The following is a 17,270-nucleotide window of genomic DNA, read 5'->3' as shown; positions in this document are numbered from 1 at the left end:
TTATCCAACAAGTTTTTGACCGAATTTCGACTTTCATTACTGTGACCGAGCGTTGTCGTGGTGAAAGATTACGGTATCACATTTTGGCCATTATTTCTTCCAAGTACACTTCAATCAAATTAGTTGATGCCATTTAATGCTCTACGTCAATTCGAAAGCATACCCTTACAGTGATTTTTTTCGCTTTGGCCGACTCGTCGGGCTTGGAGTTTACTCGAGATTGTCCTAAAATACATTTTTGGTCTCCGACGATGCAAAAACGACTTTTTAAGTTGCTCCTGCAATAACTGGAACATGAAGCATCATTGTTCGATATCTCTTGGCTACAACTCGTACGACACACAATTTCCAACCTTTTGAGTAAACCTCTAAGCTATATGCGTAGAGAATAATGTAGCAAGCTTTTCATGAATCGGGCACGAATGCACATACAATAATAACAGATTACACAATAAGTCGTGTTACTAACTAAGAAAAACACCTTTTGTCCAATAATTTATTCACCGATGCAATCTGTTTCAAGAGTAATGCAATTATTCCAACGCTTCTCTAACTTCTCGATGCAGTGACGGTAGAAGGATTTGTCTGTTGCCTCAAAAGACTTTGGTTTAACATTCAGTAATTGTTTCTTCAATTGAGCTGTATTTCTTACCAGCGAGCATTTTTTTAGATCAGGATAGCCAGTGTGTGGGCTTCGTAGGTGGATTCGGAGGTAGTAATTCGAAATGTAATTAGTTCAATTTAAGGCCAGATTCCTCCAAAATTGTCGATTTGTTGGCTTGGGTCATCATATCTTGGAAACCAATAATCAGAAAGCAAAACAGTTTCATATTCAGTATCGAAATTGGCTATGGTCGGAACTAGAATGATAAATTTCCACTGAGAAAAAAAAGAAAATGGCGGTCATTTTTCGATTTCCGACCCTTTTTCTGCACTTTCAATTCTTAATAATATTTTGAATTAATGTTAATGTTTTAATAACAATGAATATTTTTGGTTGTTGTTGTTCCGACTACAGAGAGACATCTATCGAGTAAAATACCGTTTTTGTTGATACATGCAATAGTTTTGGAATACCCACCCAGTTGAAAAAAAAACATGGTTTCGATAAAAAGCCGATCAACATTTCTGTTCGTGCCAGGGCGCGCACCGTCTCCGCTCATTTTACCAACTTCTCGGTCACGCGTACCTTCGTGACTAATTTTATATCAATTTTCTTTTTCTTTTTTTCTTTTTATTCTAAGAGTCTTTTCTATCAATTTACGGGATAAATTTTTTTAACATTGGTAGGAGGAACCTGGTCTATCGCTGTCATCTTGACTTGTGAATCAGTGCATTGTTTTGGTAAAACGGTGATTTTCTCTTCGACATATGAGGTCGTTTTTCTCTAACATTTGCATTCAAGCAATCTAATTACGCTAAGTAACATTCGCTATTAATTGTTTTTCTTTCCTCAAATAGTCGAGAAGATTATACCATGTGCATCCCAAAATACTGAAGCCATAACCTTCCCAGCTGACCGTTGCGCCTTTGGACATTTCGGACGCGGTTCACGAGCAGCAGTTCACTCAGATTATAATCGATTTGATTCCAAAGTGAAGTAATGGATCCATGTTTCATCCATTGTCGCATACAGATGCAAAAAAAAAATTATTTATTACTTGTTAACATGGCCAAATACTGCTCTGAAGCATCTGAACACGTTGTTATTTTTCATCGACTGTGAGCAAACGCAGTACCTACTTTGATAAGAGCTTCCTCATGGTCAAATGTTCATCTTTACGACCTCAGCTATCTCCCACAATTTCAATTCACGATTAGATATAACCTGGTATTTTCTGGACCTCAATTGGACGATCAGAAGGTTCGTCATCATCGATATCAGTACGACCACCACGTTTGAATTCAGCAAACCAATAACAAACGGTTCTGTTCGATGGCACGCCATCAGCCACGCCACTTTTTAGTTTTTTTTTTTTTTTTAAATAACTATTTATTGGAATATGAGTTAAAATTAAATTATTAAGATTTAAATTGGGTGTTCAGCCACAAGTGGTGACTTTTCAGCCCTGTTATATATATATGATTTGGTTATTACCATGAAGACATCATTTGCTTCCGCAATTCTGAGATTTTTGTGTAGGGAAAATTCTAAACCTACTTGTATTGTGTAATGGGGAAAAGGAACTTATATACTAACTTACTAACTAATACAGAGAGCGAATCGATTCAATTGAAGATTGCATCGATTTTTGTCGGAATTTGCTTATAATATTATGTGACATTACATCTAATGGTTCTATATTTGTGAGTCTGTGTAACTCATTTGTACTAAACCAGGGAGGACGCTTCAGAATCATTTTCAGAATTTTATTCTGAATCCTTTGAAGCGTTTTCTTCCTGGTGGAACAACAGCTTGACCAAATTGGTACCGCATAAAGCATGGCTGGTCTGAAAATTTGTTTATAAATTAACAATTTGTTTTTTAGACAGAGCTTAGAATTTCTGTTTATAAGAGGATATAAACATTTAATATATTTATTACACTTTGCCTGGATTCCTTCAATGTGATCCTTGAAAGTGAGCTTTTTGTCATACGTTAAACCTAAGTATTTAGCTTGATCAGACCATGTCAATTCCAAGCCATTCAATTTGAGAATGTGATTATTGTTTGGTTTAAGAAAAGAAGCTCTTGGCTTGTGAGGAAAGAGCCACTTTTTAGTGATATATTGCAATGTTCACAGAACACCAGGATTTAAATATGACACATTCGATACTACATTCTGATGCGGAACATAATCTCTTTTTTCGATAAACTTCATATCCGGTATCGATAGATCGATTTTTTTTTTTTCCATAAATACGTTTATTTCTTAAGGCAGTTTACATAAGTTTTTCTTCGCCGTAGCATCACTTTTACATAATATTCTTATCCTAATTTAATTCTAACATAGTCACAACGTTTTGCATTTATTAAAACATATTCTCTTATTACTCAAATATCATCTTAGGTAACTCGTCATTAATTATGAAATCTACTCGGAAATATTATTTGAACCAAACGATTAACTTCTATAAATTATAAAATAAGCTGTTATTTTCAGACATTTTGTTAATAATTTCATAAACTGTTTCGAGTTTGTTTGTATCATTACATTATTTTTATTCTAATTTAGCTATTGGTTGAACTCATGGACGCAGCTGGGATCAGAACTAAGTCTTGAAAGGGGCCTTTATTAAATTGAAACTCCAGTTTTCTTTATGAAATGATAAATAAGTTTCATGTATGAAAGGTCACGACAAGCAAGAATGTCTCGAACTGGGATATTGGATAGTCTACCTTGGGTACGCAAAGAATTTATTAGTTGAGATCTGACATCACGATACTCCACGCATGTCCAAACGACATGATCAATATCTCGATAACCTTCTCCGCAAGCACAATGATTAGTCTCGGAGAGCCCAATTCGAAGGAGATGTGCATCTAACGTGTAGTGATTGGACATGAGTCTGGACATCACACGAATGAAATCCCTACTCACATCCAGTCCCCTGAACCATGCCTTTGTCGATATTTTCGGAATAATTGAGTGCATCCACCGACCCAGATCATCTTTATCCCAAGAAGCTTGCCAGCTGGCAAGTGTTCTTTGGCGAGACGAGCTATAGAATTCGTTGAAAGCAATTGGTCTCTCATAAATTTCACCCTCAATAGCACCACGATTGGCTAAAATATCGGCTCTTTCATTGCCAGGAATGGAGCAATGAGCCGGGACCCAGACTATAGTGATTAGATAATTATTGTTCAATATGTCGTTCAGGCACTGTTTTATTTTGCCCAGGAAAAACGGTTCAGTCTTGCCAGTCATGTTTGAGCGAATGGCTTCAATTGCACTCAGACTATCTGTGAAGAGGAAATAATGGTTTGGAATTAATGTGACGATTACACTCAAACTATATTGAACTGCTGCTAGCTCTGCTATATAAACAGATGCAGGTTCTTGAAGCCTAAATGAGGCCGAAACATTATTGTTGAACATACCAAACCCTGTCGCTTCTTCAATTCGCGATCCGTCCGTGTAAAACATTTTCTCAGAGTCAATATGCCTGAACTTACTTGAAAATATTTTTGGGATTTCCGTCGAACGTAGATGATCCGGGATTCCACGCACTTCGCGCTGCATGGATGTATCGAAAAATAAAGTTGAGTCAGGGACATTTAGGAGGCTGACACGGATAGGAATATATCTTGAAGGGTTGATTTCCTGTGACATATGGTTAAAATATACTGTCATGAATTTTGTTTGAGATCGAAGCTCGACTAGTCGTTCGAAATTATTAATTACCATGGGATTCAGCACCTCACATCTTATTAGCAGGCGTGATGAAAGCTCCCAAAATCGATCTTTTAATGGAAGAACTCCCGCCAGAACTTCAAGACTCATTGTATGTGTCGAATGCATGCACCCTAAAGCGATTCGCAAACAACGATACTGAATTCGCTCCAGTTTGATAATATGAGAGTTTGCAGCGGAACGAAAGCAAACGCATCCATATTCCATCACTGAAAGTATCGTTGTCTGATACAATTTTATTAGATCTTCCGGATGAGCACCCCACCAAGATCCTGTTATTGTTCGAAGAAAATTTACTCTTTGTTGGCATTTTGTTATCAGAAACCTAATGTGTCCTCCCCACGTGCATTTGGAATCGAACCACACCCCGAGGTATTTAAAAGTTAAAACCTGTTGGATCATTCTTCCCATCATATGGAGCTGAAGCTGCGCGGGATCATGCTTTTTTGAAAAGACGACTAACTCTGTTTTCTCCGCAGAGAATTCGATACCAAGATGAACAGCCCAATCGGACAAGTTATCTAAGGTATCTTGCAATGGTTTATGCAGATCAATAGCTTTGGGTCCAGTAACTGAAACCACGCCATCATCTGCCAATTGTCTTAGTGTACATGGGGTTACTAGACAGCTGTCAATGTCATTTACGTAAAAATTATAGAGGAGCGGACTGAGGCATGAGCCTTGCGGGAGACCCATGTAACTATTTCTGAGTGTTGCCAAATCGCCATGTGAAAAATGCATGTGTTTCTCTGACAAAAGGTTGTGCAAATAATTATTTATAACCGCTGGGAGTCCATTTTGGTGAAGCTTGTCTGAAAGAACATCAATGGAAACTGAATCAAATGCTCCTTTAATGTCTAAAAATACAGATGCCATTTGTTGCTTTTGAGCGAAGGCAATTTGGATGTCAGACGAAAGTAATGCAAGGCAATCATTCGTCCCTTTATTTCTACGGAAGCCAAACTGAGTATCTGACAACAAACCGTTCGTCTCGACCCAAGTGTCGAGACGTCGTAGAATAATTTTTTCGAACAATTTTCTGATGCAGGACAACATCGCAATGGGTCTATATGAGTTGTGATTGGAAGCTGGTTTCCCCGGTTTTTGAATGGCGATAACTTTCACTTGTCTCCAGTCAGGTGGAACAATATTTTGCTCAAGAAACTTGTTGAACAATTCCAACAAACGTCTTTTTGCGAGGTTGGGCAGATTCTTCACCAAGTTGAATTTAATTCTGTCCAACCCTGGAGCGTTATTGTTACAAGACAAGAGTGCTATAGAAAATTCCATCATTGAAAATGGGTTATTAATAAAACCATTATTTGGAGGAGATTCCCGTATAATGCTCTGCGTAGGAACAGAATCTGGGCAAACTTTCCTAGCAAAGTCAAATATCCATCGGTTCGAGTATTCATCACTCTCATTGCCCACGGTACGATTCCTCATTCGTCTGGCCGTGTTCCAAAGAGTGCTCATTGAGGTATCTCTTGACAAACCTTCGACAAAATGTCTCCAATAGCTACATTTTTTGGCTCGAAGTATGCTCTTGTACTTGGTTTCTAAAACCATAAGTTTTTCAAAATTCTGAGGAGTTCCTCCTCCCCGTTTTAGAAACGTCTTGCAAGCATTTTGTTTTGCGAGTTTAGCCTCTGAGCACTCTTTGTCCCACCAGGGGTTGGGAGGCCTTCTGTTAGTCGTTGGCCCAGGAAAGCGTTTAGTTTGGGATTGTTCTGCTGCCTCCAGAATCGAACAAATGAGGAAGTCATATTCTTCAAGTGGAGGGAGCTCTTCCATTGAATTCAAAATACTAGAGATACTACTTTGGTATTTAATCCAGTCGATAATTTTTGTCAAATCATATGGAATACTAGCGGAAGTAGCAATGCAATTGCTACTGCTAATTGAGATGATGATTGGTAAATGATCGCTACCGTGTAAATCAGGCAGTATTTTCCAGGAGCAATCTAGTCGAATTGATGTTGAGCAAAGAGATAGATCTAATGCACTTGGGCGTGCCGGAGGTCTTGGGATCCGTGTCATGCTACCCATATTTAATACCGTCATGCTAAAATTGTCACAAATGTTTTGTATTAAAGATGATCTGCTATCATTGTAAACGGAACCCCACATAATACCGTGCGAATTTAAATCCCCCAGAATCAATCGTGGTGCAGGAAGGGCTTCAACCATTTCATTAAGCTGTTGCTGTCCAACTTGTGCTTTTGGAGGAATATAAACCGAAGCTATGCAAATATCTTTGCCTTTAATGTTTATTTGGCAAGCAACAACTTCTATACTAGAAGTTGAAGGGATGTTTAATCTATAAAAGGAATAGCATTTCTTAATTCCCAAAAGCACTCCACCATACGGAGAGTCTCTATCGAGACGTATAATGTTAAAATCATTAAAATTTAAAGCTATGTTTGAAGTAAGCCATGTTTCGCATAAAGCAAATACATCACATTTTTGACTATGCAATAATATTTTAAATGAATCAAGTTTTGGCATGATGCTTCGACAATTCCACTGCAGGACAGTGATATCGATAGATCGATATCGGATATTGATAGATGGCATTCTATATTTTTGCTGCTGTTGGCAGAGTTGCCAATATTTCAGATTTATCTGACATATGCTAGAATTTTATCATTTCGACAAACACTATCAAACCAGATCTTTTGCCAGATTTTGCAGATTCCACAAGGTTTTCAAATGTTCTGCATATGAAATATCAGTTTTCTAAGTATAATTCGAAAAATCGTTCAAAATCGTCCAATAAACAGAAAAAAAAAATTGCGCCACAGTATAATTAAATATAAGTTTCGCTTAAGTAGAAATAAACTTGGGTGAAGTGCGAGTTTGAGAATTCAAAGAATTAGATTACGACCTTAACGGCACAGGTGATTTTGCTTCACGACAATGCACCATCGCAATCGGCGATCGTGAGAAGTCTCCAGTGGAAAGTGCTTGACCATTTAGCTTACTCACCATACCTGACCCTATCCGACTACCATCTCTTGGCCTCGTTGGGCCACGCTGTCTCCTAGTAGCGCTTCCAATGTTACGAAAATTTGCGGAAATGGCTCAACACCGAAGGTCACATCCATTCTACTGGTGAGGAATCTACAAATAAATGTGTATAATTCTATGAAAAATATTTAGAACAAAAAAAGTATAAAAGTTCCCTTGCAATTAATCTATTTTATTTGCAACATGCCTGAAATTAAAAAGGAGTATATCTGGTACCTAATTCACAGAGTACAAGACAATTTCATAGGGTTACTCCTGGGATATGGTTTCCGAAAATCTCCTGGGAAGCTCATATGAATAGGAGTTCTATTCGGTTTGATTTATGCCTCTGGGGAATATGCTTCTAGATTTTGTCACATAGAAAACTGTGAAAAAAACTACAAGGATCAGCCCCAAGGGGTTGTTCGAGCCATTGATGTGGAACAAGGCTACCAAAATTTCTAATGATCGACATTTTCAATTAATCGTCACACTTTTGAATCCGCAAATGCACGAGGAGTCTGCTTAGTCTTTATTATGAACCAACACCGAACACGCGAACCCAGAATATAGACTATCATCCCTATTCTGTACGTCGATCGATTCAAAATATTCCGATCGAATGTGCCATTTCCGTTCTGCATTCCGTTCGAGTTGGGTATGAACTCGAATATCATTCGTTCGAGTTGTTAAATTTTCGAACATTACTCGATCGACTTGCTTACGTATTACTTATGTTCGGTTTAGAATCGTTCTAATTTGTTCATACATGTGTGACAGTTTCGTTTACTAAGAAATTAATAATATAAATAATATAGAACGTGTAAGTAGTTTTGACAGCTTCGATGGTTAGTGTTCGAAATTTCAAGTGTTCCCGAACGAGAGTCGATCGAATCATACAAGTCGAACGGAATAAAGAATGCAAAATTCGAACTCAAACGAAAGTTTAGATTTGTTCGTATCACAAATCCGTCGGATTGCAGAATTGTCATGATTTGTATTTTTTTTAGCCGACGAAATTACATCAATAGCCCAAATGTATGCAATTATATGTTTGTACATGATTGCGATACAGATATCGATATTTCAGCTTCTTTTCGCCAAGCTTGTGTTCAAGTTTTGTACGCAAGTAGTTATTTTTATAGCGTTTCTCTACCTTTACTACCATTCTGCGATTTCGGTTGAAGCGATAAACTTTTTCTCATTATCAATCGAGTTAATCTTATATAAATAAGAAATTAGTCTTGTGCACTCAAAATTTACCCTGGGGTAGTTGTCATTTTCTCAGGCGAAACGACATAACATGGGATTTCATCCAATCCTTCATGACACAAGATCAGGGCATAGCAATTAGAGCTTCAAATCGTTTTATGGCACTTTCTGCCTTGCTGTCTAGCAACCACCTCTAGCAAGCTACGTGTAGGACTGAAACGTTAGCTATAATTTTGCTTCTATTTATAGCTTCACATGCTTCTAACAACTTCGCTTTTGCATCGTTTAACCAATCAGAGCGCTGCTTTCCCTTTGATATATCGCTTACTCCTTCAAAACCGTCGACTATGGCAGGGAAATCCGGTATGCCGGAAATTTTTTGCAGACAAAATAGGACACTGCTAGCTATCAACCAACATTTCAATGATATACAATTAAAAATACATGGCTATGAACATTCAAATCAATACGTAGAAATATTCTTAATCAAATGGTGACATGATATTAATAATTGATATAAAATTGATTGAGCGTGATTGTGAATGCGATAACGGTATTTCATATCATCTGATATGTAACTGTGCCGCATTGACGCGACTACATAACCGGGTTTTTCTCCATACAAAGTTAAGTCTGTGTATGCGGAGCTAAAATTGAATGATATTCTATCGTTTCTCACCTTATATGGTAAGGAGCTATAGACAGAGGTGTTCATCGTTCTTCCTGAAGTGAATGAATCCTTTCTGTATTGACATTAAAAGGTTCTATCGGATTGTTTGGCATACCCTATGGGTCTCTGATGTGTTGAAAATTAGTGATAAAGGTCTTAGACTCGAGTGATTTGCATTGATCAGATGCCTAAGCCCGACTCCTCTGGTAGAAGGTAAACGTTAAGCTACTAAAATATTTCTGCTTGCTTAAATGACCCTTTGTCCCGTCTCACCTTACTATCATTCTAAAATTTTGATTTACTGTTTCTAACAAATGGTTAGCTGAAAGTCTCAAAAAGACACTTGCTTTTTATTCTTCTAGATCAAATTAAAGTCATTTGATGCTTATCAAATTAGCCAGGTTGCCAAAGCAAATAACAAAAAGATCGTGCAGTGGCCGGAGGATTATTTGTTTTTTTTTTATTTCAAATTATATAAGTTCCATTTTAATTGTATTCAAATGAACACAATCATAGATTCCCTTTAAAAAATGTATACACAGTTTGTTGTTGAAAATCTGTTTTTCTTCCAGCTCTATTTACTGCAGAGGCGGTATAGTTTAACAGACAGTATCCTTTCTCCTTTCCTTAGCATATAAACTTCCTGCTTATTATCCATGCGAAGCGAAAAGCAACGGAGGTTAATCAAAATGAATAGCCCTGTTTACCCCAAGCTAGAGTCAGTCAGTCAACCTCGTCCTATTTCCAAATTGATTTATGTCTCTTGTCGGACCATAGCGGGAAAGAAGTAGCCAACGAATGTGTTACTAATTTGCTTCCGCCTCATCACCACAAGTCAGCAGCAATTACACTTACAAATTGTAACGGTTTCATTTCCCTTACTTTCTTCCACCCCGGCAGTGTTACGACACCCCAGCATCGAGCGCAGCGGGTGGCGGCAGTGGTATGTTTTTGGATAACAGCACCGGGAACGAGTACCAATCGCTTCCGGCAATGACCTACGGTCATCATCATCATCACCACCACCATCTCCATCACCACCCAAGTGGACCCCCGCCGAGCTATGATACGGTACTGGCGCAGGATGAGATGGTCGGCTCGGCACGACGCAAGAGCTTTGATTTGGGCACGTTGCCACAACACGATGGGGATTCGAACACCCGCGGCGGTCCGATCGGTAAGTTCGATGCTCTACTGTGCGATCTGGTTGGCAACCAGCGACGCAAACGGAACCGTCCCGTCGAACCGGAATTCAGTGGCATTCTTAGATCACCGGGCTGCGGAGAGCCCACCATGGTAACAACAACACATGAAAATTGCAACTGTCAGCTGGGTGATAATCTGCAAGTGTTCTGTCGGAACTGTGGCCAATTTGTGGACGGTGGAGTGATGCAAAACCATGACAGCAACAATACTCATTACGGCGATAGTATCATCAACAGTTGCACCACGGAGGACGATGCAAATTGGCTCCGGGTAGTCACTGTTGGAACTGACAGCCAACCTGACAGCACCAGTGGCTACTACGATGGCAACGGTAACAAACAGTCAACTGACAATGCGGGTGTCTGCACGCGGGAAAACTGCCCTACTCGCAACTTGGAATTGAATCAACTTTTACAAAACTCACCGTTTCACGCCGTCACTGACACCGGTGATAATGATAACAATAACAACAACAACAACAACAACAACAATGAGCTCTATCCGTTGGATTGCACCAACAACAACAATATTAACAACAACTACAACATCGATGTGTCAGATTGTAGCGGTAGTAATCGCAAATCCGGTGACGGCGACAGCCACGAGGAGAACAATAACAATAACAACAACAACAACGATAATAACCCTACCGCAGCGGAAACCGTCAGATCTAGAACGGCATTGAATGGCAGCATGACCGACATTGCCGAGAATGCTACCGGTGGCGAAAGCATTACCGCTAATAGTTCCACCGGTGCTAACAATTCAGCTGTTGGGGTAGGTTCATCCGTTAACGTGACGGGCTGTGCCGATGCCGATAAATCAAGTGATAATGACAACGGTGTCGGGCGACGGGAAAGTGACGACACCTTCGGTAATTTGGCCGAAAATGGCATCGTCCGGTTGGACATGAGTCAAATCATCGACCGCACCGGTTTGCCGACGTACGAAGCTGCCCTGCGGTTGGAGTCCAGCGGGTACGTCTAGAGGCAGCTACGTCGTCACTGGTAGTGGATTAGATTTTTTGAGTACACTAAGGTCTTTTTTACGCAATTTTTTTATAAGGTTTTCTTATGCGGCTTTTATTTATGCGGATTTCCGAAGTTACGCGGATTCTCGAAGTAACGCGGTTTTTACGAGGATTTTCGTAGCTACGCATTTTATTACCCAGATACCCGAAGTTACGCAATTATTTTACGCGAATTTTCTTGTCTTGTAAAAATCCATGAGACCTCGAAATCTGGTGTTATCCCGGAACTTTCTTAAGTCAACTTCCTGACAAAAAAATATTTTTAGATTATACCAGATGTCAAAATTTCATGCATTTATAAGATATTTGGCATCTAAAAACAATTTTCGATTTCGGAAATCTCAAAATTTTTCCAGTCCCAAAGTCAATTAAAAAAAAAGATTCTGAGAATATACGTTCTAGGCATTTCTAAAACATTTGGAAACAAAAAAAAATTCTCCTGTTTTTCAATTTTTTCTTGACGGATCTCCGTTATGCAGTCCCAAAGTCCCAGACGATTTTTGTAAAAAAAAAATTTTCTTGGGATTACACCAGATCTCGATGTTTCGTGCATTTCCAAGACATTTGGCATCAATAAAAAAAACTTTCGATTTCGGAAATCTTAAAATTTCCCAAAGTCGATTTATTTTTCAAACAATTTTTTTCTAAGATTACACCAGATCCGGAAGTTTCGTGCTTTTCTAAGACATTTAGCATCGAAATCTCTTTAGTGGAGCGGTTTTTTTCAATGCGGTTTTCCAAAGTTACGCGGTCCCAAAGCCCTAAATTACATATTTGTCAAAAAAACAATTTCTGGAATTACGTTTCGTGCATTTTCAAGACATTTGGCATCTAAAAAACATTTCAATTTTAAACATTTTAAAATTTTTCCAAGTACCAAATCGAATTTTTCAAAAAAAAATTTTCAGGTTAATCCAGATCTGGACAATACAATTTTTAAGATGAACATGAACTTAGCGAAGCACCTATCACCGATGATAACGTGAATAGGTGAATAATTTGTTGCTAATTAGTTGCGGTAATTTCGAATTTTTTGTTCATTTCATTTTTATTTTTTTTAGTACTTCACGAACTTTATTTGTCAACGAAACGATCCTCCTAAATGAGCTTAAATGCGAATCGAAGCTCAGTGGATAATTTGTTGCTAATCAGTTGCTAATTAGTTGCTAATGAGTTATGGTCATTTTGAATTTGTTGCTAATTAGTTACTGTAATTTTGAATTTGATGCCAGTTTTTTTTTAATTTTTCCAAGTACCAAGTACTAAGTTTATATTAAGTTAACGAAGCACCCCTCCTAAATAATCTTAAATACAAATCAAAACCCGGTGGATAATTTGTTGCTTATTAGTTACGGTAATTTTGAATATGATCTTTGACACATCAGCGCAGAGCAGTTCAAATTGAACTGCTTTGTGCTTAACTCGGCAGCTTAATTTGAACCGCTAAGCAGACGTAAAGCTTCTGCTACTTACAGACGGTTATGTGCACTAGCACAAAATTTGTCTAACCCCTAAATGACCAAACCTGCATCGGCCAGGAATAGTCGAAAACACGTTTTCGTTCGGCACGTCGGAAAAGACATTGCACTCCGTTGCAAAACAAAAAAGTGTTCTGTGAGTAGCAGAAGCTTTAAATTGAGCGGTTGAAATTGAACTGTTGAATTTGATGCCAATTTCTGTTTTTTAATTTTTTCAAGTGCTTCGCAAAGTTTATATAGCGTCAGCAAAGAATCCCTACTAAAAGAGCTTAGAAACAAATCAAAACCCAGTGGATAATTTGTTGCTAATTAGTTAGAGTAATTTTGAATTTGTTGCTAATTAGTTTGAGTAATTTTGAGTTTGTGTCTCTACTTTTTTCATTTTTTCAAGTACTACGCTAAGTTCATGTGAAGTTAACGAAGCACCTCTCCTGAATAATCTTCAATACAAATCAAAACCCAGTGGATAATTTGTTGTTAATTAGTTAGGGTAATTTTGAATTTGTTGCTAATTAGTTGAAGTAATTTTGAGTTTGTTGCTCACCTTTTTTTCAATTTTTTCAAGTACTTCGCTAAGTTCATGTAAAGTTAGCGAAGAACCCCTACTAAATAAGCTTAAAAATGAATCAAAACCCAGTGGATGATTTGTTGGTAAAAAGTTACGGTTATTTTGAATTTATAGCTGATTTTTTTAAATTTTAGTTGAAAGTTATGAAGGTAAAATAAATTCAAATAAGCTTAAATACGAATCGAAACCGAGTGGATAATTTGTTGCCAATTAGTTGCTAATTAGTTACGGTAATTTTCAATTTGTTGCTAATTAGTCACAGTAACTTTGAATTTGTTTCTTAATTTTTTTTCAAGTACGTCGCTAAGTTCATGTAAAGTTAACGAAGCACCCCTACCAAATAAGCCTGAAAATGAACCCAGTGGATAATTTGTTGCTAATTAGTTACGGTTATTTGGAATTTGTTGCTGATTTTTCTAATTTAAGTTACGGCAATTTCGAATTTATTGATAAAAATTGAGTGGATAATTTGTTGCTCATTAATTACGGTAATATTAAATTTTTTGCCCAATTTTGTTTTCATTAAGTTTATATACGGTTTACGAAGAATCCCTACTAAACAAACTTCAAAACAAATCGAAATTCAGTGAATAAGTTGTCGCTAATTATTTACGGTATTTTGAATTTGTTTTTTGAGCACTTCGCTATGCTCATATAAAGTTAACATAGCACCCCTACTATACAAGCCTGACAACAAACAAAAAATTTAAAAAAATTGAGCAACAAATTCAAAGTTACTGTAACTAATTAGCAACTAATTAGTAACAAATTATTCATCTATTCGCGTTATCATCGGTGATAGGTTCTTCGTTAAGTTCATGTTCATATTTCTAAGACATTTGGCATCAAAAAAAAATTTTTTTTCGATTTCGGAAATCTCAAGATTTTTCAGTCGATTTTTTTCAAAATTTGTTTTTTCTGAGACTACCTCTCCGGAATAAACTTAAATACGAATCGTAACCCAGTGGATAATTTGTTGCTAATTAGTGTTGGTAATTTTGAATTTGTTGCTAATTAGTTACGGTAGTTTTGAGTTTGTTGCTTATTTTTTTGTATTTTTTCAAGTACTTCGCTAAGTTCATATGTAGTTAACGAAGCACCCCTACTAAATAAACCTGAAAACAGGTTTTTCCACTACCTCTCCGGAATAAGCTTGAATACGAATCGTAACCCCGTGGATAATTTGTTGCTAATTAGTTGCTAATTAGTTCTAGTAATACTAAATTTCTAGTTTAGTTCTAGTAATACTAAATAAGCCTGAAAACAAACAAAAAATAAAAAATCGAGTGACAATTCCGAAATTACTAGAACTAATTAGCAACTAATTAGTAACAAATTATTCACCTATTCGCGTTATCATCGGTGATGGGTATTTCGCTCAGTTCATGTTCATATTTCTAGTACATTTGGCATAAAAAAATTAGCTTTGCGGTTTTTTCTACGCGGATTTCCGAAGCTAGGCTGTTTTTGCGCAATACGTATCCCCCGAGTAAAAAAAGACCTAAATGTACTGATGAGGGTGGTGATAACGGAAGTACACTCTCACCACAATGGCCTTAAAAAGCGAAATAAATAAGTGTTAGCCATTTAAATTGTACAACAAAGAAACGCATTGTTTAAGAAATCACGTTTTTTGTATTTGAGGACTGTACTTAAAGATGGTGATTGTTTGTAACAGTTAAAAATAATACAATAGATGCTGTGTGTTTATGGTTCTCAAGTTGTTTGCAACAAAGCACATGTTCATGTTATTTGTTGTCCGAGTGTAGAAAACCAATGGAATATAGTGCACAAAAGGTGAAACAACGTTGCAAAATTGTAAATTGATAATCTATTTGCTTTTACTTTGTATCTGAGAACAAATATAAAAAAAATTATTTAAGCTCGATTGAACAATGAACAGTACAATAGATGTTAACCCAATATTATATTTACTATACATAACTTAACATATTGCACTTACGTCCAGGGTATAAATTTGGCATAATATAATAAACTTATTGGTAGCAAAGATAACAGATTGACTACACAATCGGAAACAAAACTGAACCGATTGGCTCGTTTTTCTTTTACTTCGAACGAAACGATTTTAATTTGGCCATTTTTCCTCCATTCTGTTGGTAGTATTTGTAGACATTGGCAAATGTACTGCTCTACTGTCTTCTATATTCGCTGCTTGCAATATTTCAGTGCTCAATCGAAGTCGATGTGCGTGGGAAGTGCTTGTGTAAGTTCTTGGCAAGACAAATAATTCGAATTGAAATTTCTAAACAAATTGCATCCGTATGTCTCGTTTTGTGTTTTAGTGTAGAGTAGACGTTTTTCAACCAACCATTATAAATGTTACACCATATTTGACAAAAAATATTTCTAGTCGTGAGTACATTTTGTAGAATTATTGTATGTCGTGAAAAAGGCGGGTGGGTCATGTCAGAGACATAACTGGATGTCGTGAATACGAAAACAACTGACATGTTCCTTAACACTTCCGAATATAATAGCTTTGCAAACGACACAAAATACATCTGCTCGCATTGGCGATAGAATCCAAACTGATCCAATTTTTGTTGAGATGTTTATTTTTACCTGATTTCGTTTGTAGCTTTTTCACTAATGGGCGGTCCTAACGGCTATAAAAATAGCAGTATATAAAATTTCAATTTCGATTATTTCATTTCGGATTTGCATTTCATTGAAAGAAACTATCAGGATACTATACGGGACATTCCTGCCTTTCAGAAGGACCAAATTGTGGAACTCATTACCATATTCAACACTTTTCGGAACATTTTTCTCGAACGATTTGTTGTACAGCAGCAGATATTTTGTTCTCTTCCTCAGAACGCGTTCTGATTGGCTGGTGTTGACATGGGTCAAATGAGACAGGTTTTTCAATAGTGAGATTATGTCACACAACTGAAAATTTTATCATAAAATTGTGATCATATAGCAAATGACATATAGAAAAAATTATTGATTCGTTAGATGCAACAAGAGATATTCACGATCAAAAACTTATCACTCTCTCAGAGGGTAAATTTTGAGAAGGAACCCCATAGTAAAGTAAGTCGTATTCACGACACAAAAAACTAATGACTACACAGGTGACGAAACATGGATTTACTCATATGAGTCCGAAATTAAATAGCAGTCGACTGTATGGGTGTTCCAAGAAGGCACTAAAACCAGCAAAAGTTGGCGCTCGAAGCATTTCGAAGAAAATAGTTGTTTGTTTTTTCGGTATAAACGGGCATATCGCTACCGTTTGTTAAGAGGATCGTAAGACCATCAGTTCTGATTGGTATACCACCATTTGTTTGGTAGAAGTTTTTCGTGAAACAGGGAAAATAAACGCAAGACCCAAAATCATTCTTCACAATGATAATGGAGGCTTGCACACATCGGCTCAAACAACAGAATATTTGAGCACCCAAACGTCGAATTGATGGGCCACCCGCCGTATAGTCCTGATTTGGCACCAAGCGACTTCTATTTGTTCACTTCCGTGAAGAATAAACTGCGTGGATAGCGATTCAATACTCCTGGAGAAGCTGTTGAAGCATTCAAAAACCATGTTTGGGAGGTACCTCAAGAAGAGTGAAATTTTTTCAATAAAAATCGGTTCAATCGTATGCAGAAGTGTATTGATCATCTAGGGGAATATCTTGAAAAACAATAAAATCCGATCAAATATAGTACTGTTTTCATTTTTAGACTGGATACATAAGTAAAAACCCTCTTA

General features: G+C 37.2%; 2 protein-coding genes across 3 annotated transcripts in view; one reads left to right on the top strand and one right to left on the bottom strand.

Moving 5' to 3' along the window:
* The window catches only part of LOC131439573 (uncharacterized), a 53,172-nt gene extending 40,738 nt beyond the window's left edge, over positions 1-12,434 (top strand). Inside the window, exon 4 of the mRNA XM_058610749.1 lies at positions 10,147-12,434. Coding sequence (XP_058466732.1) covers positions 10,147-11,439 — 1,293 coding nt within the window. The 3' untranslated portion in view covers positions 11,440-12,434. The remainder of the gene's footprint in view (positions 1-10,146) is intronic.
* The window catches only part of LOC131439572 (probable beta-hexosaminidase fdl), a 111,420-nt gene that overhangs the window by 79,143 nt on the left and 15,007 nt on the right, over positions 1-17,270 (bottom strand). The gene's annotated exons all lie outside the window — the stretch shown is intronic.

This window comes from Malaya genurostris, chromosome 3, assembly GCF_030247185.1.
Source record: "Malaya genurostris strain Urasoe2022 chromosome 3, Malgen_1.1, whole genome shotgun sequence".
In the NCBI taxonomy this organism is placed as follows: Eukaryota; Metazoa; Arthropoda; class Insecta; order Diptera; family Culicidae; genus Malaya; species Malaya genurostris.
The sequence above is the reverse complement of the archived record's forward strand: the minus strand, read 5'-3'. Positions and strand labels throughout refer to the sequence as shown.